Source organism: Trichosurus vulpecula, chromosome 3 (assembly GCF_011100635.1).
Source record: "Trichosurus vulpecula isolate mTriVul1 chromosome 3, mTriVul1.pri, whole genome shotgun sequence".
Taxonomy (NCBI): Eukaryota; Metazoa; Chordata; class Mammalia; order Diprotodontia; family Phalangeridae; genus Trichosurus; species Trichosurus vulpecula.
In genome coordinates this window covers 162,359,810-162,386,745 of record NC_050575.1, presented here as the reverse complement: position 1 = coordinate 162,386,745, position 26,936 = coordinate 162,359,810, and the positions used below count along the sequence as shown (strand labels likewise).

At 48.4% G+C, this 26,936-nt stretch overlaps 1 protein-coding gene across 4 annotated transcripts; it reads left to right on the top strand.

The window, feature by feature from the left end:
* The first annotated feature begins 139 nt into the window (after window positions 1-139).
* On the top strand, window positions 140-26,201 carry SH3GLB2 (SH3 domain containing GRB2 like, endophilin B2). 4 transcript variants are annotated; one of them, XM_036751493.1, is made up of 12 exons: window positions 140-731; window positions 12,501-12,642; window positions 14,114-14,242; window positions 15,221-15,354; window positions 16,118-16,210; window positions 19,467-19,529; window positions 21,189-21,212; window positions 21,988-22,077; window positions 22,862-22,962; window positions 23,366-23,380; window positions 24,553-24,790; window positions 25,074-26,201. In XM_036751493.1, exons 1-12 carry the CDS (start codon window positions 669-671, stop codon window positions 25,179-25,181), a joined length of 1,200 nt encoding a protein of 399 aa, XP_036607388.1. In that variant the 5' UTR covers window positions 140-668; the 3' UTR covers window positions 25,182-26,201. The 4 variants fall into 4 exon arrangements, with proteins under 4 accessions (XP_036607388.1, XP_036607391.1, XP_036607389.1 ...); XM_036751496.1 differs by lacking the exon at window positions 19,467-19,529; XM_036751494.1 differs by lacking the exon at window positions 23,366-23,380.
* Window positions 26,202-26,936: the final 735 nt, after the last annotated feature.

The following is a 26,936-nucleotide window of genomic DNA, read 5'->3' as shown; positions in this document are numbered from 1 at the left end:
TGTCCGGCCTTGTTACTGTTCTCTATCACTCTCCCTCCCCCGGTACCAAGCCCCTTCTCCCTCGGCTTGGGCCCCGAGATAAGCCGAGGGGGTGGGGGTAGTCCCATCTCTCTCTCCCTCTCCACCGGGGGATGGCTCCAATCCAGGAAAAACAGCTGGCACGGAGGAAACACTGCGAATGGAGAGAGCTCCGCAGCCCCCATTCTACTAACCCGACCCATTCTACTAACCCGAGCCATCTGGCGCCAGAGACAGAAATGCGGGAGGGGGAGAAGGTTACGGGAGAGAAAAGATCCTAGGATCTTAGGAGAAGGGAAGAGGCCGAGAAAGAAGAGGGGTGGAGGAAGAGGGGGCAACCTGTACCCTCGCTTTGTCTAGGGCTGCAGGTATTTTCCACTTTAAGAAGCAGCTCAGCCGGGGGCCAGAGGGCAGCAGCGAGCACCGGCGCGGGGCTGGAGACGCGGGGCGCGGTGGGTTCTGCGCGCGGCGGCGGCACCTCCTCTCCCCGGAGCTGACAGGCAGCAGGTGGGCGGAGTGGAGGCTGGGGCGGTGGCGGGTCGGAAGCCGCCGGCTCCGATGCTGCGAGGCTGCTGGTCCGGGTCGGTGCTCGCGGGAGGAGGCGAGGGAGAGGGAGGAGAAGAAGGCTCCGCCAGCGGGGAGTCTACGCCATGGACTTCAACATGAAGAAGCTGGCGTCGGACGCGGGCATCTTCTTCACCAGGGCGGTGCAGGTAAGCTGGGCTGGGCTGCGCTTGGATGGACTGGGCGGGTGGGGCAGTTCGGAGGCCTGGCTGCCCTCCTGCAGCAGCCAGCTGGTTGCCTGCGCCCTAGCTCCCCACCTCTGTTGTGTCCCCCGCTCGTCGGGGACCTTGCCTCTTCTGCGAAATCGACATCGAGAGCCTGGGCTGCAGCCAAGAAGGAACTGGGGGGAGCGAGCCCAGGAGCTGCTGGAGAGCTCCCGGGACTGCAAAGCAGTCTCTCGGGCGCCCGCCCTGTTCCCCAGCTGGTGTGCTCTGTGACTCGGCCCCTGCATCTTCCAGGGCTCTCCCCGGGATACCCGGATGTCTGGGATGCTGTGGGGTCTGACTGAGAGCATCCTACGGCAGCTGCTAAAAGGGCACGAAGGAGAGACCCTGAGCCAGGCATCAGAGGCTATTGGCTCAGGATTCTGGATCTACGATGCCAGGGTCTGTGACAGACAGTGTCTAGGAAGCATTCAATCCTTGTAGGGAAGGCCCCTTCCATGGATCCCACCTTTTCGCTGTCTATCTTTAGGGAGATGAACTAACCCGTTCTTAGTCTGCCGAGCCTCCGCTTTTGCTCCGGGCCCTCAGAAGCAGCTTGGGGAGGTGATGGGGGTGGAAGATAAACTTGAACTCATATATTTGCTCTATCTCTCATTCTAGCTACCCCCCTTTTTCCTCCCACTTCCCTGTCACTAATCAACTAGTGATCACGATAGCTTGGGGGTGGGGAGGGAGCTAGGGATGGACCCCACCTGCTTCCCTCCCCATCTTCTACTCGGTCCCAGATTCCTCTTAACCACCCAACCTAGGGCAGAGGCTTCCTGAGCCATGCCCTTATCACAGCCCTGTGTATCCTTGTAGTAGCTCAAAGGAAAGGGTGGCCTCCACATGTGCTGAACTGTGCTCTCATAATGTATGGCAGCAAAGTCTGAGCATGTAGTGTCCACTACAAGATAGAGCCTAATAGTTTGCATCTGGCAGCTTTTTTTTTTGCCTGGCTCTTTGTGGGAAGGGTGAAGGAAGGCTAGAGAAGGGATAATGACCACATCCTGACCAGGACACGTGGCCTCTGGGTCACACCCCCTATTCTGAGGCTGGCTGGGCAAACCCAGAGTAAACAAACATTGTAGGTTGCTGGCTTCTCTTTTCTCCCAGATATGGATTGCTTCTAAGGAGGTGAGAGGTCAGGGCAGGAGAGTCCCTGAGTACTTAGACTGTTCTATTCTTCTTTGTTCGGTCAGCCTGGAAATTCCATCCATAGGTAAATTTGGGAAGTGGAAGTTGGCTCTTTCTGTCTCAGCCTAGTGTAGTAAAAAGAATGCTGATCTTAGAGTCAGGAGATCTGGGATCTAGTCCCAGCTTTGCCACTCATCTGGCACTAGGATCCTTGCTATGTAACTTCCTTCTCTGAACCTCAGTTTCCTCATTTGTAAAATGAGAGTACAAACCTGGCACCATCTAGCTCCAGAACTCCTCCATAACTTAGGGTGGACTCAGCAGGAGACAACTATCTGCATTACCCGATTAGGGTAGAATTCCCTTAGGGAGAAACAGCATGGCATGGTAGTAGAGTGGTAGACTTGGGGTCAAGAAGATCTGGGTTCAAATCCTGCCTCATTCACTTATTTGTTTGACTTTGGGCTAGACATTCAGCCCCTTTTAGTGTAGTGTGTGTGTGTGTGTGAGAGAGAGAGAGAGAGAAAGAGAGAGAGAGAGAGAATAATAGCATCTATCTCTCAGAGGATTGTTGTGAGCTTCAGATGAGATAATGTACAGGAACAATTGAGTTACAAATGTGTCACACCTCCCCCAGGAAAATAGGAAGGGACCATGTGAGGTGGAGGGTTGAAGGAAGGCCTTGGACCTGCTTGTAGTCAGTGTGGGAGTCCTGGGAAGAACAGAGGTGACCTAGCTCCCAGCCCAAGGCCACAGTCATTGAGATCTGCGTCCTTGGATGTCCCTTGTCCGTGTTTGCTACGAGTTCCAGGAGACTGTTTTCTCTCACTCTGAAGGGCAGAGGGATACAGGAAGCTGGTTTTTCTCTGGACTTTCCACATGGCCTTCCCCCCTCCCCCCACTTATGTTCATGGTTCTGGGATGGGGAGTTGAGGGCCCTCCCCCTGGTAGGGAATGGTTCGGTTGTCAGGGCAACCATACTATCAGCCTTTATATCTAGCCTAGACTGGATTGGCAGGTTCCTTCTCACCCCTTCCACCCCCATCCAACCCTCCCCCATCCTTCACCCCCACCTACCTCTGGCTGAATGCTAGGGAGAAAACAGACCCTACCCCGCTCCCCACTCCAAATTTACCCTTCTTCGGGAGCTGGGGGTTACCTGGAGTGTATGTTTGTATCTCTCTGTGAGTGAAGGGAAGGCCACCCATGTGGAGCCTAGGCGGCGGCTACTGGCAAATGAAATCTTCTCTGAGGAGTAGGAGGGACCCTGTCCCACACAGCAGGGATCTAGAGGAGAGATTTATAAATAGTGGCACTTTTTTTTTTTTCAACATACCAAGCCCTGCTGCTTTCTGGCTCCAGAGCAATCCCCATGCCCAGGAGCCTAGGACCAGGAACCTTTAAAAATAAATGAGGGCCAGAGGATCAAACCTGAAGAGAAATGTAAGGGGAAGAAGGGAAAGAGCAAGACTGAAGAGCTAGAAGGAGGTAGGCCTAGATATGCTAAGAGGTGACAGGGAGATTTCTAGACCTCAAACCTACAAGTTGTACTGTGTAAAGAGCATTATATTTGGAGTCTGAAGACATGGGTTTAAATCTCTATCTGTGTAGCCTTAGGCTGAACACAAATCACTTCTCTTCGAAAGTGGAGGTCTCCATTTCCTTGCCTATGGAATGAGGAGCTCTGTAAGGTCTAACTGTAAATCCTAGGATCCAAGTCATATCATCCTTGGTTTCTGCAGCCTGAGCTAAGAGCAGAGAGGTGAGCTCCCTGAAGGAACGAATTATAACCTTCCTTCCTCCTTCCCTCCAAACCCAGATCCTTGGACCATGGTCATTTCTAGTGAGAGGACTAGAGCCTCTGCAACCATTAATCTTATCACTGCAGAAGGGACAGGGCAGAAATAAGTCTTGACCAAACATTTGAGGCTCCTGGAAGATCCCAAAGTATTTAAGAGGAGGAATAGAATCTGTCTAAGATGTGAGGATAGCAGTCAGGATCATCTGTCTTGTGCCCAAAGGTAGCAGGAGAGGTCTTCTTTTTCTCCAGCCCTGGGGGTTCATTCTGGTCTCCCAAAACAGCAGACAGGATATAGGGGTAAGAAAAGTAGCCAGACCCTGGACCATGATAAATGGACTTAAGGACTATGGGGTGTCTGGGAGCTTCACTGTCTGATATCATAGGGTTTCACTTCCTTGGCAGGAAGAAGAGATTTCCAGAGCTAGCAAACCCTCTTTCAGTTTCTCTGATTGTCTATGGATCTAGTTGCCATAGTAATGGCGACTTTAAAAATGACTGGGGAAGTGGGAAATAGAGTAGTCCCAGATATGAGCTGGGTTTTGGACATTCAGGCTTGATAAAGCAGCATTATCCTAACATGGACTCGTCCAGCAAGCAGCTGGAAATGCTAGGCTACAGCTCATAGGATCATAGGATGTGGGGTTGGAATGGCCCTTGAGCTCATCCAGGCCAGTCTCCTCATTTTCCAGATTGCAAAAACTGAGGCCCCCAAGAGGGGAAGTCACCTTTCCAAGATCACACTGATAGTAAATGGCAGAGCTAGGATTCAATCTAAGTCTGAACTGAATTCAGGGTGTTTTCTACTACAGCCTTGCTTAGGATTGGTCTGTTTGGAGATCAACAAATTCATAAGCATTTATTAAGCCCCTGCTGGGTGCTTAGATGCAAGTACAAAAGTGAGCTAGTTCCCTTGCCTCGTAGGAGCTGACATTCCAGTGGGGGAAGGATGAGGTTGCGCCTGTGATTTTGTTGGTATGGGGAACTCCTGGTCGAAGAAACGGCCATTAACAGTGCCGGTTGGGACTTTCTCTATAACTCACAGTCTTGTTGCAAGTCAAGTAACTTTCCCAGGATTGTACAGCTGGTATGTGTCAGAGACAGGATTTAAATCCAGGTCTACCTGGCTTCAAGGCCAGCTCTTTACCCTGTATCCCAAACTGCTGCTTAGACAAAACAAATATGTGGTAATTTAGGAGTGGGCTCTGAGAACTAGGGAATTAGGAGAGGCCTTTTGAAGGACGTGTCACTTGAGCTGAGCTTTGAAGAGAGCTTGGGGTTTCAAGAGACTGAGGTGAAAAAGGAGAACAGTCTGGGTAGAGGGGCCAGCCTGTGCTAGGGTAGAAGGATAAGAGATAAGATGTAATTAGGCATAGAAAGTAGGAGATGGCTGGAGAAGTAAACCTGGCCATTACCTAAACAGATGTGGATAGTTGAAGTGGATTAGAATAAGGGAGCCTGTAGAGATTGGAGAGAAAAAAGCCTTCAGGCCCTCTCCACTTCTAGTTATAGTGGGGTGGGTGGGGAGGTTGTCATGATAGTATGGTATCTTAGTATGTCCTTGGTTGAGTGGGGCAAAAATAGGAAGGTTGTCCCAGATTGAAAGTGAGTGGAGACAAGGAGAGTAGACAGTTTTAAATGAGGAACTGTTTTAGGATAAGAGAGATTTGGGAGTGTTTATAGACAGCAAAGCACGGTAGACACAGGGCTAGTTGAGTCTGTAGTGATCGAGGAGGAGGAATGAAAAAGAAGAAAAGGTGTGTGATTGGGGGTAGAGGAGATTGAGCTGGCAGAGATAAAGGGAACCCCCAGACTGGAATCCTTACAAATGGTTACTCATGCTGCATTAGCCCAACTCTGATCCTCACCTCATCCCCAGGATAGAGCCTGGGATCCTGGGAGGCAGCAGTGGCTACATGCTCACTAGGAAGAAACCCAAGCCCTGGTGCATTATTGATGGGCTTGAAGTCAACACTCCTTGTTCTTTCCTCCCCCTCCCCCCTCCCCAGGCACGAGAGGCCACTCCTTCATAATTTATCACTATTCCTCTGGAAGAAACCAGGGCAGGGCCTTCTCCAGGGGCCTGAGTAAGGACATCATGGCCCATACTGGGCAGCACTAGGCTGTAAAGCCTCTGTCCTCCTCTCTCAGTTTCTTTACCATAGATGGGGCAGTATGGTAGGACAGGAAGGAGGGACAGTGGGACTCAGGATTCCAGCTCTAGCTCTGGAGTTTTTTGGGGTGAGAGGAGACAGTAGTTCAGAATTTCAGAGGGAGAAAGGAGCAGAAGGTAAAGGGATCCTGAGAAGCTTGTATTTCAACCAATCCTGATATAAATTTTGCCTCCCACCCAAGGTTGGGTACTCAACATGTCTATCCAGGGTCTGCTGTTGTTCTCTGGTTCTCAGTCTGTCTTGTGGAGGCTGCCTTATTTATGTCTTCTGCATGGCTAGAAATGTTTGAGTAGAGGCAGGGATCCCTATAGAGGATATTCCAGGATGGGGTAGGCAGGATCTCTGAAGGACCCGAAGGTAGGTCCTTTCTACTTGGGAGAGTCTTACATCCTCATACTTTCAGAATAACAAGGTTTAGGGAGGTCCTGAATGACTTCTCTTATTTCTCTCCCCTTCCACTGAGGTCCAGGCCTAGAGGCTTCCTATGGGCCAGTGTATTCTTGCAGCAGAGATGCAAGGAGAGGCATATAACCAAGGAGAATTAGGAGAAAGTGACTCAGAGCTATAGCAATTATCAGGAATGCAAAGGCCCAAATGAATTAAAAGCCTTTGAAAAATGCTATAGACCACTTTTAAAAAAATCGAATGAACTGCTTAGGGTAGGTGATGTGATGCTAATGACGATAGAGAACCAAGCATTCAAATCCTAATTTGCTTCCATCTTCTCTTTCAATAATGACCTTCAGTTGATTGCCTTACTTGTGTGAGGCACTGTGCTAGGCATAGGGATACAAAGACAAAATGAAAAAAAGTCCCTGCCCTCAAGAAACTTACATTCTCCAGGGGGAATATAACATGTAAACTCTAAACAAATATGCTAACCCAAAGAGGAGGGAGAAGACATTATTAACTAAGAGGATCAGGAGAGGCTTCAGGTAGGGAATGGCTGGCACTTGAGTTTTCCAGGAAGTTAGGGATTCTAAGACACAGAAGTCAAGAGGGAGCACATTCCAATTATTAGGGAGAAGTTTGGAGAACAGCGGGCTGATTGGTTTGGCTGAAATGTAGAATGCATAAAGGGAAGTAACGTGTAATAATTCTGGAAGGGTAGGCTGGAGCCAAATGGTGAAGGACTTTGAATATCAAGAAGAATGTGTTTTGTCCTAGCGGCAACAGGGAGCCACTGAAATTTTTTAAGCCAGGGACATCTGGTTTAGGAAGAAAGTTTTGGCAGCTTTGTGGAAGAGAGAATGTAGAGGGGATGGAATAGAAGCTGGACGTCCAGTTAGGAGGCGATTATAATAGTCCAGGCAAGTGATGATGAGGGTCTGAACTGGGATGGTGGCTGTGTGAGTAGGAGAGAAAGGGAACATGTGAAATATATCACAGAGAGAGAATCAACAAGATTGGGCATGAGGGAGTGCGAAGAATCAAGGATGATTCCAAGGCTGTGAACCTCAGGGTCTGGAAGTTTGGCCATACCTTCAGTAGAAAAAGGGAAGTTGGAAGGAGGGTTGGATTTTTGGAGGAAATGTTTTATTATGGATTTATCTTATTTGAGATGCTGGATCTTCAGGGATGACCAATAGGCAGCTGGTGATGAAGAACTAGCTTTCTGGAGAGATGGTAGGGCTTCACACTAAAAAGGGTGGAACAGACATTTGTTTGTTGGGGGAATTGAAGCCGAAGGTAGTTGAGGAGATTGTGAAAGAATATCTAGCTTTAAATGAATTTCAAGTCTCCAGACTTGATAGTTAATATGCATGACATAATCAGTTATTTCCTAAGGTACTAAGAAAATTCACAGATGCTCTTGGACCAAGTGATGAGGTCATTGAGAGAGAGTGTAGAGAGAGAAGGGAACCTGGGACTGAGCTATGGAGCACGCCCACAGCTAGTGGGTGTGATATGGATGATAGCTCCACAAAGGAGACTGAGAAGGACTGGAGAGAGAAGGGGGGAGAACTAAGAAAGGGAACTGTGTTATGAAAACCCAGAAAGGCAAGAAGAAGATGGTTGACTGTCAAAGGCTGAAGAGAGCACAGGAAGGATGAGGACTGAGAAGAGTCCATCATATTTGGCAATCGAGAGATTATTGGTGACTTTGGAGAGAGCCGTTTCAGTTGAATGAGGTCAGTGAAAGGGTTGAAAAGTGAGTGGAGGGAAATGAAGTGGAGACAGAGAGTAGCTAGCTTTTTTTTCCCTGGGAGTTTGTAAAAGGAAGGAGAGATATGGGAAGATACCTTGAGGGGATGAGAGGCTTAAATGAAGTTGGGTTTGTTTGTTTTTTTTGCGTGGGAGGGAGAAGTAAAGGAAACTTGGAAGTGTTTCTAGGTATCATCAAAGGAAGCAGTACCTAGAGACTGAAGATTAAAAGAGAGGGGGCAGCTAGGTGGTGCAGTGAGTAGAGCACCAGCCCTGGAGTCAGGAGGACCTGAGTTCAAATGCGGCCTCAGACACTTGACACACTTACTAGCTATATGACCTTGGGCAAGTCACTTAACCCCAATTGCCCTGCCCAAAAAAAAAAAGATTAAAAGAGGAGGGATTGTGAGGATATCAGAGGACATGGAGGGGATAGAATGAAGGGTTCACATTGAAGGGTTGGCCTTGGTGAGGAGAAGGGTTCATTAGAGACTGCAATAAAGGAGAGAATGGGGGGATAATATCAGGGGATCTTGAGATGCAGAGAGTGAAGAGTGAGCTTCAAGAGCATGACCTCTATATTATTAGTAAAATATGTGACAAGGTTCTCTGCTGAAACAGTGGGGCGAGAGGCTTGAGGAGAGTTTTGCAACAGCCACATTAGAGACAATGCAGAGAAAGCTCATTGATAGTACACATCACCATCGTCATCCTCATCACCACCACCACCACCATCATCATCCTCATCCTCATCACCACCACCATCACCATCACCACCACCGCCACCACCACCACCACCATCATCATCATCAGCTAGCATTTATATAGTACTTTAAGGTTTACAAAGCACTTTACAAATATCATCTCGTTTTGTCTTCACAACAACCCTGGGAGATAGGTGCTATTATTATCATCCGCCTTTCACAGATTTAATTCATGGTTAAGTGCTCTGTCCAGGGTCACACACTTAGTAAGGATCTGAAGTAGGATTTGAACTCAGAACTTCCTGACTCCAAGTTTGACACTATCCACTGAACCACCTAGCTGCCACCTTTGGGTGAATTTGTGATTGGTTGAACCTAGAGAGTGATTTTTAGATTCATCGATGTCACCCTGGAAGAAAACTCAAGTGGTGTGCCACAAGGCTCAGTCTTCAGCTCTGTCCTTTTCAGGACTTTTCTTAATGACTTAGAGGAAGGTGCATTCGGCAAAGAAGATAGTTAACGTATGTGTGACAGAATCAGGATTTAAAGGCGTCTCAACAGCCTAGAAGATGGAGCTCAAAATGAATGGAAAGACCTATACCTAGCTTCAAACAACCCACCTTCACGAGCACAGGATGGGGAGGTGGGGGTGCTTTGCTCAGCAGTTCGTGTGAAAAAAGACCAAGGTCACACTCAATGAGTCAGCACTGTGAGAGATGTGGCTGCCAAGAAAGCAAATTGGATCTTGGGCTGCAGGTCTAGAAGTAGTGTCCAGAATAAGAGAGGAGCTGGTTCTTTTGGTCTCTGCCCACGGCAGACCACAGTCGGGAGCATCGTGTGGAGTTTTGGGCAGGGTTTTGAGGGGCACTGGCAAACTGGGGTAGCTCCAGGGAAGGGACTAGGTAGGTGGGAAAACTTGAAGCCAAGTCTTTTTAAAGAGTAGTTAAAGGAGCCAAGGACTTTTACCCTTCAAAAAGAATAGTTTGGATTGGGGAAGTAGAGAGAATGATGCCTCTCTTTGAAGATTCGAACGTCTGGTATGCAAAAGAGAAACTCTCAGGAGAGAACTAGAGATTCAGGTTTGGAAGTTACAGAAAGCTAGATTTCAACTCACTATAAGGAATCCTTGCAAATGATGGAAGCCATCTGAAAATGATTGCATTGCCTTGTGACATGGTGAGCACCTCGTGCCCAGAATTGATGTTCAATCTTGTCAGTTGTTGCTTTAACAACAATTTCATCCAGGGGGAAATACAGGGGCTACTCGAAGACCTGATCCCACTCTGATCTGCACAGGAATTTTGACCTGCCCCATTTCTGAACTGGGCCAGTTTGTCCCTCCATAGGCAACCTGCTCCTGAGTGCCAATCATATTAATGCTGAACTTAGTGAGGAATCCAATCCGTTTAGGCCACTGCAACTCAGAACTCCTGAGCTCAAGAGATCCACTAGTCAGCCTTCCCAGAAGCTGGAATTACAGGCATACACCACCACATCTGGTGAACATTCAGTTTTCTCAAGTGCCTTCTGTGTACAAAGAACTGTGCTAGGAGTAGAGAAAGAGACAAAGTTCAGGTAAGACCTGTTCCTTGCCCTCCTGGAGCTTACCACCAAGCTAGAGGAAAAGATGCCAACCCTGATAACTATCATATGCAATAATCTAATGCATGGAAGATTAGAAAACAAAATGTTATACGGAGTACAAAAGGGAAAATTTTTACCTGTGAATTAGAGAAGACTTCTTTGAGGAAACAGCATGTAAGTTGGACTTTCAAGGGTGGGTAAGAAGTGGATAGGGGAAGATGGAAAAGGAAGACATTCTGAGCATAGGAAACAATGTAGTCAAAAGCCCAGAGGTGGGAAAATGGTTCGGGGGAAGAGAGTAGACCAGGTAGGCTGAAGAGTAGAGTTTAGGGAGGGTATCCTGAGACTGGAATAGTAGGCTAGTGCCTGTTTATGGAGAGCCTTGAATGGCATGCGCAGGAGTTGGAATTTTACTTAAGCCTCTGAAAACTTTTGATCAGAGCAACATGACCAGATTATTCTGGCAGAAATACGAAGGATGGATTGGAGGGGGAGAGAGCTGACCAGGATATTGCTGTAGTCCAGGCATGTGGTAGTAAGGGCCTGTGTGACAGTGACAAGAATAGGGAAAAGGAAGCAAACTCAAGAGGTGTTGCAGAGGAGGCAAGGAGAGGACTCATTGTGAATGAAGATCTCAGGTGAGATATCAGGAGAGTGTCAAAGATAGCCCTGAGATTTTGAACATGTGAGATCAGAAGAATGGTGCTACCACAGACGGAAATAGGAAGTCAGAAGGAGGGCTAGTGTTGGCAGAAAGATATTAAGCTCAGTTTTAAGTATGTTGAGGTTGAGATGCCAATGGGACGTCCAATCCAGGAGCATGTCCCGAATGGACATCTGTCCATTTGCCAAGAATGTTACAGAAGGGATTCCTGCACCAAGTAAAAGGGAGAGTCCAAGCTTTTACACTCTCCAGTAAGATTCCATACACTCTCCAGTAAGATTCCATAATTCTGTTCATCCTAGGACATACATACCTGTGAGCTGCCAGTGATGGACTAGAAGGAACTAATACATCCTATGCCACGCTCCCCTCCCCCATCTCTGCCAAACAGCAATTGGTCTAGCCCTATGACTTACCTACACTGTACATTAATTAAAAAAAAAACCTTTCCCAATTACATGTAAAAACAAATTTTTACATTCTTTTTAAAAGATTTTTAACTTCCAAATTCTCTTCCTCCCTTCCTTCTCTCTCCTCTCATTAAGAAGACAATTTGATAAAGGTTTTACACATGCAATATATCACAATCTTTATAAATATTCTCCACCTGAAAGACTGTCATTTCTCATGGTACAATGGAAAGATCACCATAGAGTCAGTGGACCTAGATTCAAATCCCACTTCTGACCCTGAATTACCTGTGAGACTTGGGCAAGTCATTTAATTCCCTTGGCCTCAGTGTTCTTATCTGTGAAATGGGGGAGATGGGTTACATGGCCTCTGCAGTCTCTTCCAGCTCTAAATGTATGATCCGACCTCCAAAAGTATCCAACCTTCTCTTTTCATAAATAAGGAAACTGGGGCCCAGCAAGATTGTTGCTTGATCAGGTGGAGTTTGAATCGAGGTCGTCTGACTCCAAATCAAGGCGTCTTTCTATCTCTACGGCAACCTCTGTTCTCATGAACCTAGCAATCTAGCAGTCAGTCCGGTTCCTTTCCCTGCTGGCGTAACTGAGGCTCCAAGGCAGGAAGTAACTTTCTTGTGACAGCAAATGAGCGCTGAACCCCTTAGCTAGACCCAGCCCTCCTGAATACTGTAAGGCCAGCTCCCAAATCCTACAGGAATTGGAGGACAATTTCAGTATGGAAAAGGCCTAGGAGAATGGCCCCATTTCCCCAAAGCAGAGGTTAAAGGGCTGTTTCTCCCATCCGTTGATCCGGGCAACATTCTTTCTACTACATACACTCTCCGAAGCTGCCTCCCAGAGGCTGAAGGGTCCAGGGATGGTTAGTGTGGGTCACAGCGTTGTCAAACAATACACATTTGACTTAGAAAACCACAAACAAACATTCTGTTGTAGCGTATTTTTTACTTATTAAACATTTCCTAGTTACATTTTAATCTGGTTCTGATTCACGCCTGGGGAGTTTGGCTGGCCATGAGTTTGACACCTCTGTTCCTGAGCCTGGACCCTGGATTCTCTTTCTCCTTTCTATGCTTCCCTACAGTTCACCGAAGAGAAGTTTGGGCAGGCAGAGAAGACAGAACTAGATGCTCATTTTGAAAACCTCCTCGCCCGTGCAGATAGCACCAAGAACTGGACAGAAAAGATTCTTCGTCAGACAGAGGTGTTGCTGCAGCCAAATCCCAGTAAGCAGGAGGGAATCGGTGTGTATTGCGGGGGTAGGGGGTGTTCGTAGGTTTGGGGGGTCCCACCTGAGGGCAGATGGGTGGAACCTAGCCAGATTGGAGGAGGGCTACATCCGTATAGCTAAAATACAGAGTCCCTTGGAGTCAGACTCTCTAAGGGCTCTATCGCATAAAGTGGAATATTTTAAGATTTGAAATGAAGATATATTGCCATTGTGTAGCTGCAGAACCAGTAGAATGTAAGCTTCTAGAGAGCAGGAACAGGTTTTCATTTTGTCTTTATATCCCCAGGACCCAGATGGCCGTTCCTTGCAAATAGTAGGTCCATTTGCTTAACAAATGCTCATTGTATCGGGGGTGTGGGTGGGGAGAGGAGAAAGAAGAGAAACCAAAGAGAATAGTCCTCTCAGGGGGCCATGACTTTGGCATCTCTGTTCAAAGGAGGGAGCACAAAAGAATCTTGTTCTTGGGCATAAAGACTCTGGGATGGGAGAATTGGCTGGAACAGAAGTGGAGAACCTGCAGCCTAGCACGCTATGGAACAGAGGAGGGCACCCTATGGAACAGAGGAGGGTGAACCACTCATTACAGGATGTCAGAGCTAGAAGCAACCTTAGAACAGAGAGTGTTAGAATCAGAAAGGAGTCTTAGAGAATTTTGTTCATTTTACTGAGGAAGAAACCAAGAGTGGTCACAGGATCATAAATTTGGAAAAGTGAAATTATTTGCTCAGAGTCACATAGGCGTTAAATAAATAGCAGAATCAAGATTTGAACTGAGGTCCTGTGACTTTTCATTAAATCCTGTTTCATTGCAAGTGAACAGGCCAGGATCAAAGAAGCGCCCAATCACAGATCTAAGGTCGGGACTCCCAGGCACTGCAGTACAGTGGTAGGGCCTCGAACTAACTTTGGAGTCCTGGTTCTAATTCTAGCTCTGATGTATATATGTGTGTGTGTGTGTGTGTGTGTGTGTGTGTGTGTGTATGTATGTGTGTGTGTATATGTGTATGTATATATGTATGTATGTATACACACACATATAGGCATCTCTGGACCTGTTTTCCCCTCTGTAAAATGGGGTGGTCGGACAAGTATGGCAGCTCTTTTCTCTAGCTCTGAGCACTATCATCTAAGATCCTACCTAAAGAGAGAATAAAAAGTTGAATTCATCCTCTTTTTTTAAATTACCATGTGGTTAAATTGAGTGCTAAATGAGAATCTTTTGTTTAGTGTGGAGGAAAGCTATAAATATGTATGAAATGTAAATATCTTTTATAATAAGAATAACTTGTGGAGTCTATATCCTTGGTGATCAGCAAGTAGTGAGCTGCTGGCCGCTGGGGGGAGGCAATAAGGGTAGGGGGAAGAGAGGTTTGGAGGGCTGGAGGATGAGGAGTGGTTGAGATGAGCCCTGTGTCAAGCCCATTGGGACTATAATGGGCAGGGGGGTCTCTTGGGTCTTGTTCCAGGTGCCCGGGTGGAAGAGTTCCTCTATGAGAAGCTGGACAGGAAGGTTCCCTCTCGAGTCACCAATGGGGAGCTGCTGGCCCAGTACATGTCAGAAGCTGCCAATGAGCTGGGGCCAGAGACGCCCTATGGTGAGGCTGAGCCTCTGCCCAGGCCTGACTTCTTTCTCCTTCCTTCCTTCCTCCCTCCCTCTCTGTAGTTTTGTCCCCTCTTCTCCCTCCCTCCCAGAACCACAGAATGTTCAAGCTGGAAAAGGCCTTAGAATATAAAACAGTAGAATATAGGACTTTGGACCTGGAAAGGTACCTTTGAGACCTTCCAGTCCAATGCCTTCATATTGAAGAAACCAAAGCCCAGAGAGCCCAGAAAGAAGTGACTTGCCTTATGTCACATAGCTAATAAGAAGCAGAGAAGAATTTGAAGCCAGCTCTTCTCGCCTTCACCACTGGCAGAAGCCAATGCCCTCAAGTCTGCCCAGCTTCTCCCATTCCCTGGCCTCTACCATTCTAATGCCAACACCAGGTGGCCCTTGCTGGGCTCAGTCCTGTCCCACACCCTTAGGGGACAACTCCTTCTAAAGCCTGGAGCACAGGGACGAGTCTCCAGCTTGCTCTGTGTTTCTCTGGGAGCCTTTATACATCTCTCTTTGTATTTGTGTGGTTTTCTGCATGTCTGAATCTCTGTATATCTATTTTGGTGTTTATATGATAGTTTGTGTATTTGTAAGTCTGTGTTTAAGTTCTTCTGACTTCAGGTAGATGTGAGTATATGTGGGTGACTCTCCTTTGGGGTTTGTGTACATCTGGGAGGGCAGGTGGGTACCCTCAAATATAGATTTTCTTCCATATGTTCTTTCATATGTGTGTGATGGGTATAACTGTATCTCAAGTTTTTGGCTAAGTCATACCTACTGTGTGTGCGCGCGCGCGCGCGCGCGCGCGCGCGCGTGTGTGTGTGTGTGTGTGTGTGTGTGTGTGTGTGTGTGTGTATCTCAGGGGTGGGGATGGATTCACCCTATTTCTTTAAAGTTGCTTTCCACCTGCCCCATCCTGGGCCCTGGTATATAAGTTTTTCATATCTCTGATATCCCTCTGACTCCCCTCCCTCAGGGAAGACCCTGATCAAGGTTGGGGAGACTGAGAAACGCCTTGGGGCAGCAGAGCGAGACTTCATCCACTCTGCTTCCATCAACTTTTTGACTCCTCTACGCAACTTCTTGGAAGGGGATTGGAGGACCATTTCGGTGAGGAAAAGGAGATCTGCCCCTAATCCTTGCCTCCCCTCCCCCTTCCATGACTAGAGGGCTTTTTTCTCCCATTACCCCCTTTGCAGGTGTTTGTGTCCTGGAAAGCTGCTTTCTCCAGGTTGTGCCTGGTGAGCATGGGAACCCACCTCCCACTTGTTGGTCCTTCCCTTGGGTTTATGTCCCATCTAGATAGGATGGAATATTTAAGGCTGTGTCTTCAAAAATTCAGTTCAGTAAACACTTATTTTGTTCCTACTATGTGCAGGACCCTATGATAGGTACCAGGAATACAAAGTTAAAAGGTGACACAGACCCTCCCTACCCTCAAGTTGCTTATAATCTTAAATCTGCTTTTGCCCTGGAAGTCCAGGATCAACAGAACTGGAAGGGACCCTAAGGATCATGTAATCCAACTCCTTCATTCTATAAGTGAAGAAACAGAGGCCCAAAGACTGTCCAGAAAAGTCACTTACCTAAGGTCACCTTACAAGTCCCAGAGGTGGGACTTGAACCCAAATCTTTTGATTCCAAGCCCAATTTTGTTGTTCCTTTTTTCTCCCCACTCTAGCATACTAAGTTCTCACATGACTTGGCTACTGTCTCCAAATACAGCAGGGGTCAGCTAGGCAAGAAGATAGAAGCCATGTGTTTGTCAGCCTCTGTTTTCAGAGTCAGGCCCTGGAGCCTGGGGAAACTGGAACTTTCTCCTGGGTGGAGGCTGGCCTGCCTATGATTCTTACTGCTCCCCTCCTGCCTACAGAAAGAGAGACGGATTCTTCAGAACCGTCGTCTGGATCTTGATGCCTGCAAAGCCAGACTGAAAAAGGCCAAAGCAGCTGAGGCCAAAGCTGCGGTAAGTTCTCCCCTCAATGTTCCCCATGGTGCTCAGGGTCTGGCCCTGCCTTCCCTGGAGACTTGTTGGGGAAGAGATGAGAGGAGGGTAAGGTGATGGGGAATTGGGAGGGAGGGTGTAGAATGAGGAGTGCACAGTGCCTTTCCCTCTGGACTGGTCACCACTTTGACCCTACTTACAGGTTGCCTGGTTTCTGGCATGAATTCTCCTTACTTGCCTGAGTAGCCTTGGAATGGCCTCTTCTGTCTAGGGTGGGTTCTGAGATGTACTGATTAACTTTGTGGCCACTTTCCTCTTTGGGACAAGGAGACACTTCATTAACTCTTCCCCTCCCTCCCTGTCTTAGGTTCCCACTGAGCATGTCCAAGAGTGTAATATCTACAATGATCACTGACCCTACCTTTTAACCTGTGACTTCTGGGAAGGGACCAAATGGGTCACCTCTGCCTCTCCTGGGTATTGGGTTCCCAGGGTTCTGTAGACTTTCCTTTTCTGTTGTTTTGGACCTGAACTACAAAGGATAGGGTGTGTCTCTTTTTCCCATCTCCTCCATCTCAAGTGATGAGAATCTTTTCCCTGGCCGAAATAAGTGCTATGAGATGGAGCTAGCTAATACATTGTGGCCAGCAAACCAGTTTGCTAATGTATCAGTGCACATCAGAGCCTTCTCAAGCCTGAGGGGGGACTGTCTCTTGCATGCTCCCTATTTCTTCTCCTTGCCCCCAATGTAGCCTGTTTTCTGTCTCCCTCCTATCTGAACTTGAGGAATTGGGGCAAGGAGGAGGCTGGGGCTCCCTCTCCCAACTCCATTAAAATTCCTATTCCCAGGAGGAACTTATTCCCTTTTCCCCCCACTGCATTTGAAGAGAAATCAGGGAGACTCTTTAAAGCTGGTTCCACTAGACTCTGGGATCTGTCACCGGGGAAGAAAGCACTTCATATCCTCTATGTAGCAGGGTCCCTCTGTTTCCCAGGGCTCCCACTGATCTGTTGGGAAGCAGGGAGAGGGGAATGATTTAACCATTCACCCATTCACCCAAGGAAGTTGACCTCTTCTCAGAGGGATGGGTAAAAATCTTAGAATGAGGAGTAGGACTTCTGGGGAATGGTATCTTCCTGTGTGGTGTGACCAGAAGGGTGACATTTATCAGCTGCTGAGGCCATCTAGCTTCCAGTCCTACCCCTAGAAAGATCAAGTTACCCAGCCCCTATCCTGGGCAAATACCCACATACTCTGTGAGATGGCCCGTTTTCGTAAGGCCCCTGAAGCAGGAGGAGACAGGACTGTTTCTAGTTAGGGTAGGAAGGTTGGGTGTTAAGGAAGGTGTGTCTGTTTATCTCCTTTAGTACTTTTCCATCTGCCTTTCTTCCTGAATTTGGCTCACGGTCTAACCCCCTGCTTTTTAACGCTTGCCCTGTACTTGACTCTTTCCTTTCCCAGACTATCCCTCCCCTCCCAGGTACCTGGATTCAAAGTGCCCTGGGGAACACCCCAGATTTGAGACTTAAAGCAACCAAGCCATCAGTCTTCCCTCTATTCCCTTCTCCTTCCCTGGCTCATACCCTAGGGAGGTTTAAACCACAACCAGGAGGAGGAAGTCAGGGAATTTGGGGCTCCCATGGGGATCAGCCAGAATTAACCCTATCAGGCATGAGTTAGAGGGAGGATCCGATCTGGTCTGTGCTTCCCAGTCGAGTTGGGCCAATCTCCCTCAAGCCAGCTGGGCCCACGGGGAGCAGTATGTTCATACTTCGGGGCCATAGCCAAAAGTACAGGTCATCCCCAAACCCCATATGCCCTTCTGCCCCTCCCTGGAAGACATCCCTCTTCCATCGCCCAAGGTTCCCCACTTACCGATCTCTTCCAAAGTGCCGTCTCTGTGAATACGTCCGCGTCTGTCCATCCTGTCACCTTCGACAGGGAAAGAGGGAGATGTCTCGCTGGGGCCTATTCCTGCAGCTGCCTGCGCTGTTGACTCACTAACCTTTTTTGTTCTTTTTTGGTCTGCTTTGGTAACTGGGCTCAGTGTGAGGGAGATGTGAGTATATCTGTGTCCCAAGTGCTGTGCTGCTTTGCCATTTTAAGTTTTATTGTTGTTGTTGTTTCTTCTTTTCACCTTTCCCTAAGGGGGTCCCTTGCCCAAATCTACCTGGAAGGGTGGTGACTGAAAGGTGGGCACATCGGGAATGGCTAATGGCTCTGTCTGCCTCTGTCCCGTAGAGGCCGTTAGAATGTGGCCCCTGACGTTTGGGATGAAACGGGGGCTTCTGGATAGTTGGGAGCTCATCCGGTCTTGGCTGCTTGGTAGCCCAGTCCTCCCTTTCTTGGGAGCCCCAGGCCATCTTACAAAATAACCTTTGCCTGGTCACATCCTGGCCTGGGGCCCCAAATTGGGAGAGGCAGGTGCTGTCCTTAAGAATTGCTCTCTCATGCTCTGGTCTGACTGTACATGGGTACATTCCTTAGTCCTGTCCATACTCCATTCACCCAGCCCCATCAGACCAGAACCATCTACATGGAAGGGGTGGGGGAGGGAAGGGATCTGTTTCATCTGGTCCAGGGCTTTGGGATTAGGATGCTGCATTCATCTGATACAGTGTATCCATTGTGGCTTAAGTGACTTAGGGGCCTGGGAGGGATGGAGGAGAAAGAGTAGAAGGTATCAAGGTCTGCTGGTAGAGTCTAGAAGGCAGAGCCCATGCCCTGCTCCCACCCCCTTGCAGAGAATTGTGGGGCGGAGATGGGGGTCTGACCACTGACTCAGAAGTCTTCAGCACTCAGCTACGGGGACAACTTTTCCTCTCCCTCCACCCAAGTCTAGTACCTAGTGCAATGCCTAGCACATAGTAGAAACTTAATAAATGCTTATCGATTAATCATTTGATGCCAAAGGCCTGTCCAACGTAGACACCTGTCAAGGTCTTAGACTTCCAGTTTATCACCTTTGGCCCTGCAGGGAGCTGCTGGCCTAGGCTGTAAGGGGCTGCTGAGCCAGGGGCCCACCCCTAGGGGGTTGGATAGGGGTAATAGCTTCAATGGGTCAGCTGAAGTTTTGAAGTGGGGGAGGGTTCAAGTTCTCCACCAACAGTACCCCTCTGTGGCACCTCCCTCCACCAGTCCTTTCTTTGGACTCTGGGTACAACAGGCATTGCCTGTGAGGGTCTAGATAGGGCATTTCCCCTGACTCTAGCTTCCTGGCCCCAGTGATCTCTGGCATGACTCGTCCATGAATTCTGTTCCCCTCCCCAACCCCAGGCGGTGCCTGATTTTCAGGAGACTAGACCTCGTAATTACATTCTCTCTGCCAGCGCCTCCGCGGTAAGCTCCTTGTCCTATTTTCCCATCCCTTGGCTTTCCCTTCTCCTTCACCGTGCTGCCTCCCACCTCTGAGTAGGAAATAGGGATCCCAGTTCCCAGCTTTCTTTTCCCTGACCCCAGCCCTCCTCACCCCCTTAGAGGCCCCAGAGGGTGGGTGAAGGGAACGTCACATGTAGATTGCTGGAAGGTGGCAGAAGAGACTGGAGGTACCTTCCCCAAGACCCTTCCCTCAAGTTCCAATGCTTTTTGCCCAGAGAGGGTACAAAAGTGCCAACCCCTCCCTCTTTCCTTATCTATCTGCCCCATGCCCGTAGCTGCTATCCTATACCCCATTAAGAAACAGGCATAGTGGATAGAGTTCTGGGCTTGAAGTCAGGGAGATCTGGGTTCCAGTCCTACCAATGATTCTTAGCTGTTTGACCATGGGCAAATCCCTTACCCTACCCCTGCCCATGGCAGTTTCCTCATTTGTAAAAATGAGATAGTCCATGTTGTGTGTACCTCACATGAGATGCTAATTGAAAAGCATTTTGCAAACATCAAGGTACCAGAGAAATGTCAGCTATTATTATCAGCGTCCTGAAAGTAAAGTGTTCTGTCCTTACGGAGCCACTCAGGAGCCCAGGAAGAGGGGGGAAGCCAGGAGTCATGCCCCTCTCCAGTCCTGGGACTGCTTCAGTAGTCTTGCCCACTCTGAAGACCAGAGGGATCAGTGCCTCAAGTGCTCAGGCCAGACACCCCTCAACACTGACACAAAAGTACAAGTGTCCCTCACCAGGCAGACCCAAACAGCCCCACCTGCAGGACACTCCAAATTCTAGCATTCACCTGCCTTGTTTTCAAGGATGTGTGTGGGGAATGGGGAGGGGCAGAGGTAGGGAGGAGGAGTGAGGGCCACAAGGGACTGCAGTCCTGGGCCTTGTCAATATGGTCACTGTGTGGAGGAGGGAGGGAAGAAGAGGGGGAAGGACAAATGGAAGGACCCCTCCAAGGTCCTTTCCATCTCTATGGATCTACATTCACTCTCTATATGGATCTATATATTTCCAACTATATGTGATCCTATGATTCCCTACATTTCCCCCTGGTCCTCAGATTCTTTGGAAGGAAAAGGGCCTCATTGTTCACATCCTCCTAGTCTGTTGCCAACAACTTCCTGTTTGTTCTCCCCACTACCTTATTTGAGCCAGGAATGAACCCCTATTCTGTGGATGGGGAACCTGAGACAAGCTCAGAGTCAAATAGTGAGCTGGGGGCATAGGACCACCTCAGGAGTTCAGTAGGCCAGCCATACTCTATCCAGTCAGAGAACTTTGAGGCTCACTTACATTCATTACAGTGGCAGAGATTTAGGTTAGGTCTAAGGGATCACTTTCCCTGTGATAAAGGGTGACAATATCAAGAGAAGGCCGAGGGAGGGCTGGTAGTTCTTTCCTCCCACGCTCATTCCTCTCTTCCTTGCTTTTCCTAAAGGCCATGCATGTAGCATGTTGGACTGACTTGTCCCCTCATGCCCAGCTGCAGCCCCTAAGATGTGGGGTTAGGGTGGGGGGATTTCCAGAAGCCTGGGGCTGCAGTTGAGCATTGGGCCTTCTGGGGGTGTTGGGGACTAGACCAGTCTCTCATCCATATTGATGTCTCCTGTTGTGGTCCCTACAGCTGTGGAGTGATGAGGTAGATAAGGTGAGTGCTCCCTTGGGGTGGGGAAGAGGTGGGGGATTTAGAAAGTACCTCCAGGAGCCAGGTCAAGTGGCAAACCCTAGTTCTAGTCTTGGCTCTGGTACTTAACTATGAGACCTTGGGGAAGTCACTTGCACTTTTCTGGGCCTCAGTTTCAGTTGTGAAATGAAAGGATCATGGACTAGGTGCTCTCTCCCCCTCTCTGTTATGTTCTATGCACCTTCCAGCTCCAGTAGTCCATGCTCTGCCGTTCTGTGATCTGGCCATTTTGTCTATGGTTCTAGAGCACGACTAGACTTTGGGCCGAAGGGCAGAGGGGGCATGTTGAGGGATTGATCTCTGACCTGTTTAGCGATTCACATCCTTATATAATGGGGTAGCAGACTGCTTACTTTCTCAATGGGTGGGGGAGGGTCTGGAGGGAGAGAAAAAATTTAGAACTGAAATTTTTAAAAAATTAATGTTAAAAAAGAGATTCCTGTCCTGGAGGTTGAGGCACAGTTCAGAGTTCAGGACAAGAGAAGAGGGATCAGGATAGAAAGGCTGAAATGGGAGGAGAGGGAGATGTCTTTGTCCCCAGCAGGTGAGAGAGGAGAGCAAAGTTTCCGGGGGAGAGGGTGGAGATGCTTCAGCACCTAGTATGGTTTCTAGCACATTTATTCAGGCCCTGAACAAATGATTGTTGAATGACAGATTGAAAGGGGATAGAAGAAAAAGAAGGGGAAACTCACATCCTCTGACACTTTCCATCCCCCACTGCCACCTCAATCTGTTCCAGGCAGAGCAGGAACTTCGTGTGGCCCAGACGGAGTTCGATCGGCAGGCGGAGGTGACTCGTCTCTTGTTAGAAGGAATTAGTAGTACCCACGTGAGTTTCCCAGATTCCTCTCGGGATTCTGACACCCTTGTGTTATTTTCCAGTTCCCAAAACTCAAACAAAAATCCCAAGTCAGGTAGAGGTGTTAGGAACTCAAAAAGTAAATACCCACAGGAGAGAGCCCGCGCTAAGGAAATCTAGGAGAGGGCAATACTTAACGAGAATGAAGGAATCTCTAATTGTTGGGTTCCAGGCATTAATGAAAGGTAGGGAGCTTTATTTCAGACTACAGTTATGTATAAGACCACTATTGTGGATAGCGTTAAGGAGGGAATCTCGGAAGATGGGGTATCCTTTTCTCCAGAAGAGGTAAGCATTTAAGTGCCTACTGTGTGCCAGGCTCTTCACAAATATTATCTCATTTGATCATCACAACAACCCTGTGAAGTAGGTGCTCTTATTATCCCCATTTTATCTCCTGAAGTAGACAGAGGTTAAGTGACTTGCCCAAGTTAGTCCCACACCCAGTAAGTATCTTGAGCCTGGATTTGAATGCAGGTCGTCCTGACTTCCAGACCCAGGGCCCTATCCACTGAACTACCCAACTGCCTCAGGAAAAGAGCTGAAACAGGAGAGACTGCCCCCAGAATAATTCTCCATGATGTCTGACCTAAAATGTAACATCATCCTTAGAGAGACTTCCTGGCAGGAGTCAAATTATATCTCCTCCTTCCTCACCCCCAAAGGTTCTTTTCCACTTTCCTCTGGGTGTGTGAAAAGTGGCAGGGGAGGGGGAGGGCAAGGGAAATGAGGGTACCTTGGCCTTAACCCCCAGGTGAATCACCTTCGATGCCTCCAGGAGTTTGTGGAGTCTCAGGCCACATATTATGCCCAGTGCTATCGACATATGCTGGACCTACAGAAACAGCTGGGCAGGTGTGCAGCTGGGAGTAGCCGGGGTAGGGTGGGATGAGATGGAGAGGGAGGAAGGGAGGGAAGGAAGGAGGGAGGGAGGGCGGGCTCATTCATTCACAGGCCAGGAAGAAGCCTGGCCTAGTACCAGGGCCACTTGACCTGGAGTGATTGCTTATTCTGACCCACCCCAAAGTAGGGGAGATTGGACCTTTGGGGTGGTCTCAGCTTGGAGTTAGGATGCTTGAGTCCCTTCTCTGATGCTGCTCTCCGCCCACAAAAGGAGCTAAAACCTCCCTCCCCTCACTCAGGAGCCTCAAGGAGTCAGGTCTGGAAAGTTCTTTGGAGGGGAGGGCAAAAGGGAGGTAGGGGGCAAAAAACCCAGTGTTTTTCATATGTTTCTCTTGCCTTTTTCTCATGCGGCCAGCACTCAAGGAGTGATGTAAGTATGGGTGGTGGAAATCTGTCCTCATGTTTGGTTAGAAACAGTTCACAGGGACATCAGTCTCCCATCCCATTGCTCAGTAAACTGGGCATCTACAGACTGAACCTAGAACATGGCTGCTTGTCCCATCTGGTAATAGACTGCTTGAAGGTTCACTAAGCTCTGGTGGGGGAAGGGGAATTGTGGCTATGAGCCCCCATCTTTTTTTGTTTGTTTTTTTGGCAGAGCAGTTGGGGTCAAGTGATTTGCACAAGGTCACGCAGCTAGTACATGTGTCAAGTGTCTGAGGCCGGATTTGAACTCAGGTCCTCCTGAGTGGCTCCTCTGGAGTCACCAGACCTGGTGCTCTACTCACTGCACCACCTAGCTGCCCCATATGAGCCCCATCTTACAAGCTCAACACTATCAAGCAGTGATTTCTCCCTCTTATGACCTCAGAGCACTTTATTCTTTTTGTCATATTCCAATTTGTATTATATTGTACGTATAGATATATGTATAGATACATATACATACTTGTCTCCCCTACTAGACTATAAGCTACCTGAGGGCAGAGAATATCTTATTTGTCTTTGTATCTCCCGCAAGACCTAGCATAATATCTTATATTAAGGGATAGGGGTAGGGTCAGGAACTGGATATATGATTTTCCTGCTATTGGGAACTTCCTCATGAGAAAACCCCTTACCATTGCAAGTTAGCTTGTTCCTTCCCTGCCTCTTAGAAAATTGTCAAGGGCACCAGGAGGTTAAATATCTTCCCCAGGTTCCCAGAGCCCATATGTATATCAAAGGACTTGAACTTGGGTTTTGGGGGCTCCAAGGGCAGCTTTCTATCGACTCTGCCACTCTAACATATAGTAGGTGCTCAATAACTCTCTCTCAAATGAATAAAGTAAAAAAGCATTGATGGCATGCCAAGCCCTGTGCTCGGCTTTCGGTAGAGAGGAATCCCAGTTCTTGTTCTCAAGACAGTCACAGCCTGGTTTGTGTGAATCCTGCTTCCTTCGTTAAACAGAAAATATGAAGTTGTACATTAAGATGCTCTTGTTAAGAAAAGGGAAGGAAGAGTTCTTCCTGTGGGCCTCTAAAGGAAGGGTTGGAAGCCTGAGTTTTTCTACCTGTTTCCATTCAAATTAAAAAAAGAACACTTCCCTCTTTCTCCTTCAGATTTCCAGGCACCTTTGTGGGCAACACTGAACCTGCCTCCTCACCTTTGAGCGCTGCCTCCCTGGCAACAGCTGCTGCCACCATCCCGGTGGTGCCCACTGTGGCAGGCATGCCCCCCACAGAAACTGCCCTCAGCTTGGATGATGTGGCTCCACCTGCTAGTGGTACCCGAAAGGCCCGGGTGTTGTATGACTATGAGGCAGCTGACAGCAATGAACTGGCCCTGCTGGCTGATGAGGTAGGCATTCAGTAGGTAGCCCTGAGGTGATCTCTTAGCAAGTGGAGGGAGGGGATCATTGGTGGGAAGAGACTGGAATAATTATTGATCTTTTGATGGAGGGGAGCAGGCAGAGCCTAGTTCCTTTCTGTCCCCATGGCCACTCGAGGGGTCAGAGGTGAGGTTCATCAGCAGGTAGGAACCTTTCTCTAGATCGGGGTGAGGGTAGGGAAGGAGTCATCAGTTAGGTCCTCTTGGGTAGAGGGTTACTGGGGCTCTGATCCTACCCTCTGCCTCTCTTCAGCTCATTACAGTCTACAGCCTCCCTGGAATGGACCCTGACTGGCTCATAGGGGAGAGAGGCAACAGAAAGGGGAAAGTACCCGTCACCTACTTAGAACTGCTCAGTTAAGCAGGGCCCTGGGCCCACCTTCTGAGGGCTGCCACGGCTCCCCACACCTTCTCCCATCACTTCCCACTTTCACCCTCAGGTGGGAGAGAGAAGGTGGGGGGAAGGAAAAGGGTGCTGTCCCTTAACTCCTCTCGCTTCATCCTGTCATTTGTTCATTCATTACCTTGCCGAGATCCTGGCTTGGGGTGGAAGCCTTGTGTCCTCCCTTCCTGTCACATACATTCCATCATGGAACAAAGGGATCTCAGAGTAGCCCCCTGTCCCTGATCTTCTCCCATTCCACCCTAGGGACAGAATACTGGAGGCTTCCCTCTCTACTGCTTTTCTTGGCCCTCCTGCCCCTGCCTCTAAGCTAACTGAAGGAGATAACCAGGATTTGAGGGAGGAAACTAGACCTTGGTTGAGGAATCTAGAGAGAGGCTAAGAGCTATATGGGTTGGGGAAGAGCCTGGGCCCTGAGGGAAAAATAGGTCTTGGATGCAAACCTCCTTGCTACCTTAAGATAACTTGTTTTGGAGACAGGGAGTACTCACTGGTGCTTATGGCTGTGGGGCCAAAAGCCCCTTCAGATATTGTAATTACCACCTCTTCTGGACCCCAGGCTTTGGCTAAATCTCTCAGCTGCCAAAGAGAAAAAGAAGCAGTTAGGTACTGCCTGTGTTGGCCAAGGTGGGAGGGCCTGTAATGAAAGTGATCTGGGTTTTTCTGAAACAAGGAAGTTAGTGGATGTTCCTCTCATTCACCTACCTAACCCACACCCCATCCCAATCCCAGGGACAAGGACCGTGGGAGCCTCTTCGTGGTCTCCTTTACCACCATCATTTCAGTCCACACACCTTAAGTGCAGCATCCTTTCTCTTGCCCCTCAGGTAGGTAGTCAGGCAAGGTCCCTGTTGTGGCCCATCCCTATGCTCTGTCTCTAGCCCTCTCACTCACTTTTTAACTTGCATTTTTACTCCTGTATCAACGCCCGGCTGCTTGGCCTCTTGTGAATGATAATAAACCATCTGTAGTGCACAAGTTTCTGCAATCAGACTCCTTTCTTTTCTGTCACCAGCCTCTGGAGTGGGCCAGAGCTGTTCTCTTCTCCTGGTGTGGTCTAGGCCATAGCTTCTTGAATGTTCAACCCACAGGTAGGGTAAGCTGTAGTTATCAGCCCCAAAGGATGACTGGGGAAAAAAAAAACCTAGCAAAAAGTATATACATCTGAGAGGGTTACTTGTATGTTCTGATCTGCTATAGTCATTAAACAACACTACAGGAGTGAAAAGAATCAGAGCCAATGAGCATGGTGGGGACAGATGGGAAGACTGGTCTTGGATGTAGGTGTTCCCTCCTTACCAAGTTAGACGTTCACTTCCACGAGAACCTATTTTGTTCTCAGACATAGGTCATTATCACCCAAGCGCCCAGAGAACATTCCCAATGGGGTCTCAGTATAGCACAACCTTCAGAGAAGTGGAGGGGCATGTGGATGTAGCATGCAGGGAGGAGAGAGGTTTCAGAAGCCAAGTCCAACAGTAAGTGGTCTTCAAGAGACAGAGGGAAACAGAATGGCCCAAATCACCAAGAGATGCATTTCTGTATGTCGATCTGAGGCCTGTAAAAGTGGCATATCTCATCTGATTCTTCTATGTACTACCTATGACAGCATTATAGGTATTATCCCCATTTTACAAATAACAAACTAGTCACACAATTAGTTAAATATCATGAGTGGGATTTCTAGTGCTCTTCTATGTCATGCTGGCTCAT

What these genes read in the sequence shown, in the direction of transcription:
- SH3GLB2 (XM_036751493.1), top strand. Translation starts at nt 669, where the DNA reads ATGGACTTCAACATGAAGAAGCTGGCGTCGGACGCGGGCATCTTCTTC. An exon ending in GGGATTGGAGGACCATTTCG is followed by an intron (nt 15,355 to 16,117) that starts GTGAGGAAAAGG and finishes TCCTGCCTACAG; the next exon opens with AAAGAGAGACGGATTCTTCA. An exon ending in TCTCTGCCAGCGCCTCCGCG is followed by an intron (nt 19,530 to 21,188) that starts GTAAGCTCCTTG and finishes TGGTCCCTACAG; the next exon opens with CTGTGGAGTGATGAGGTAGA.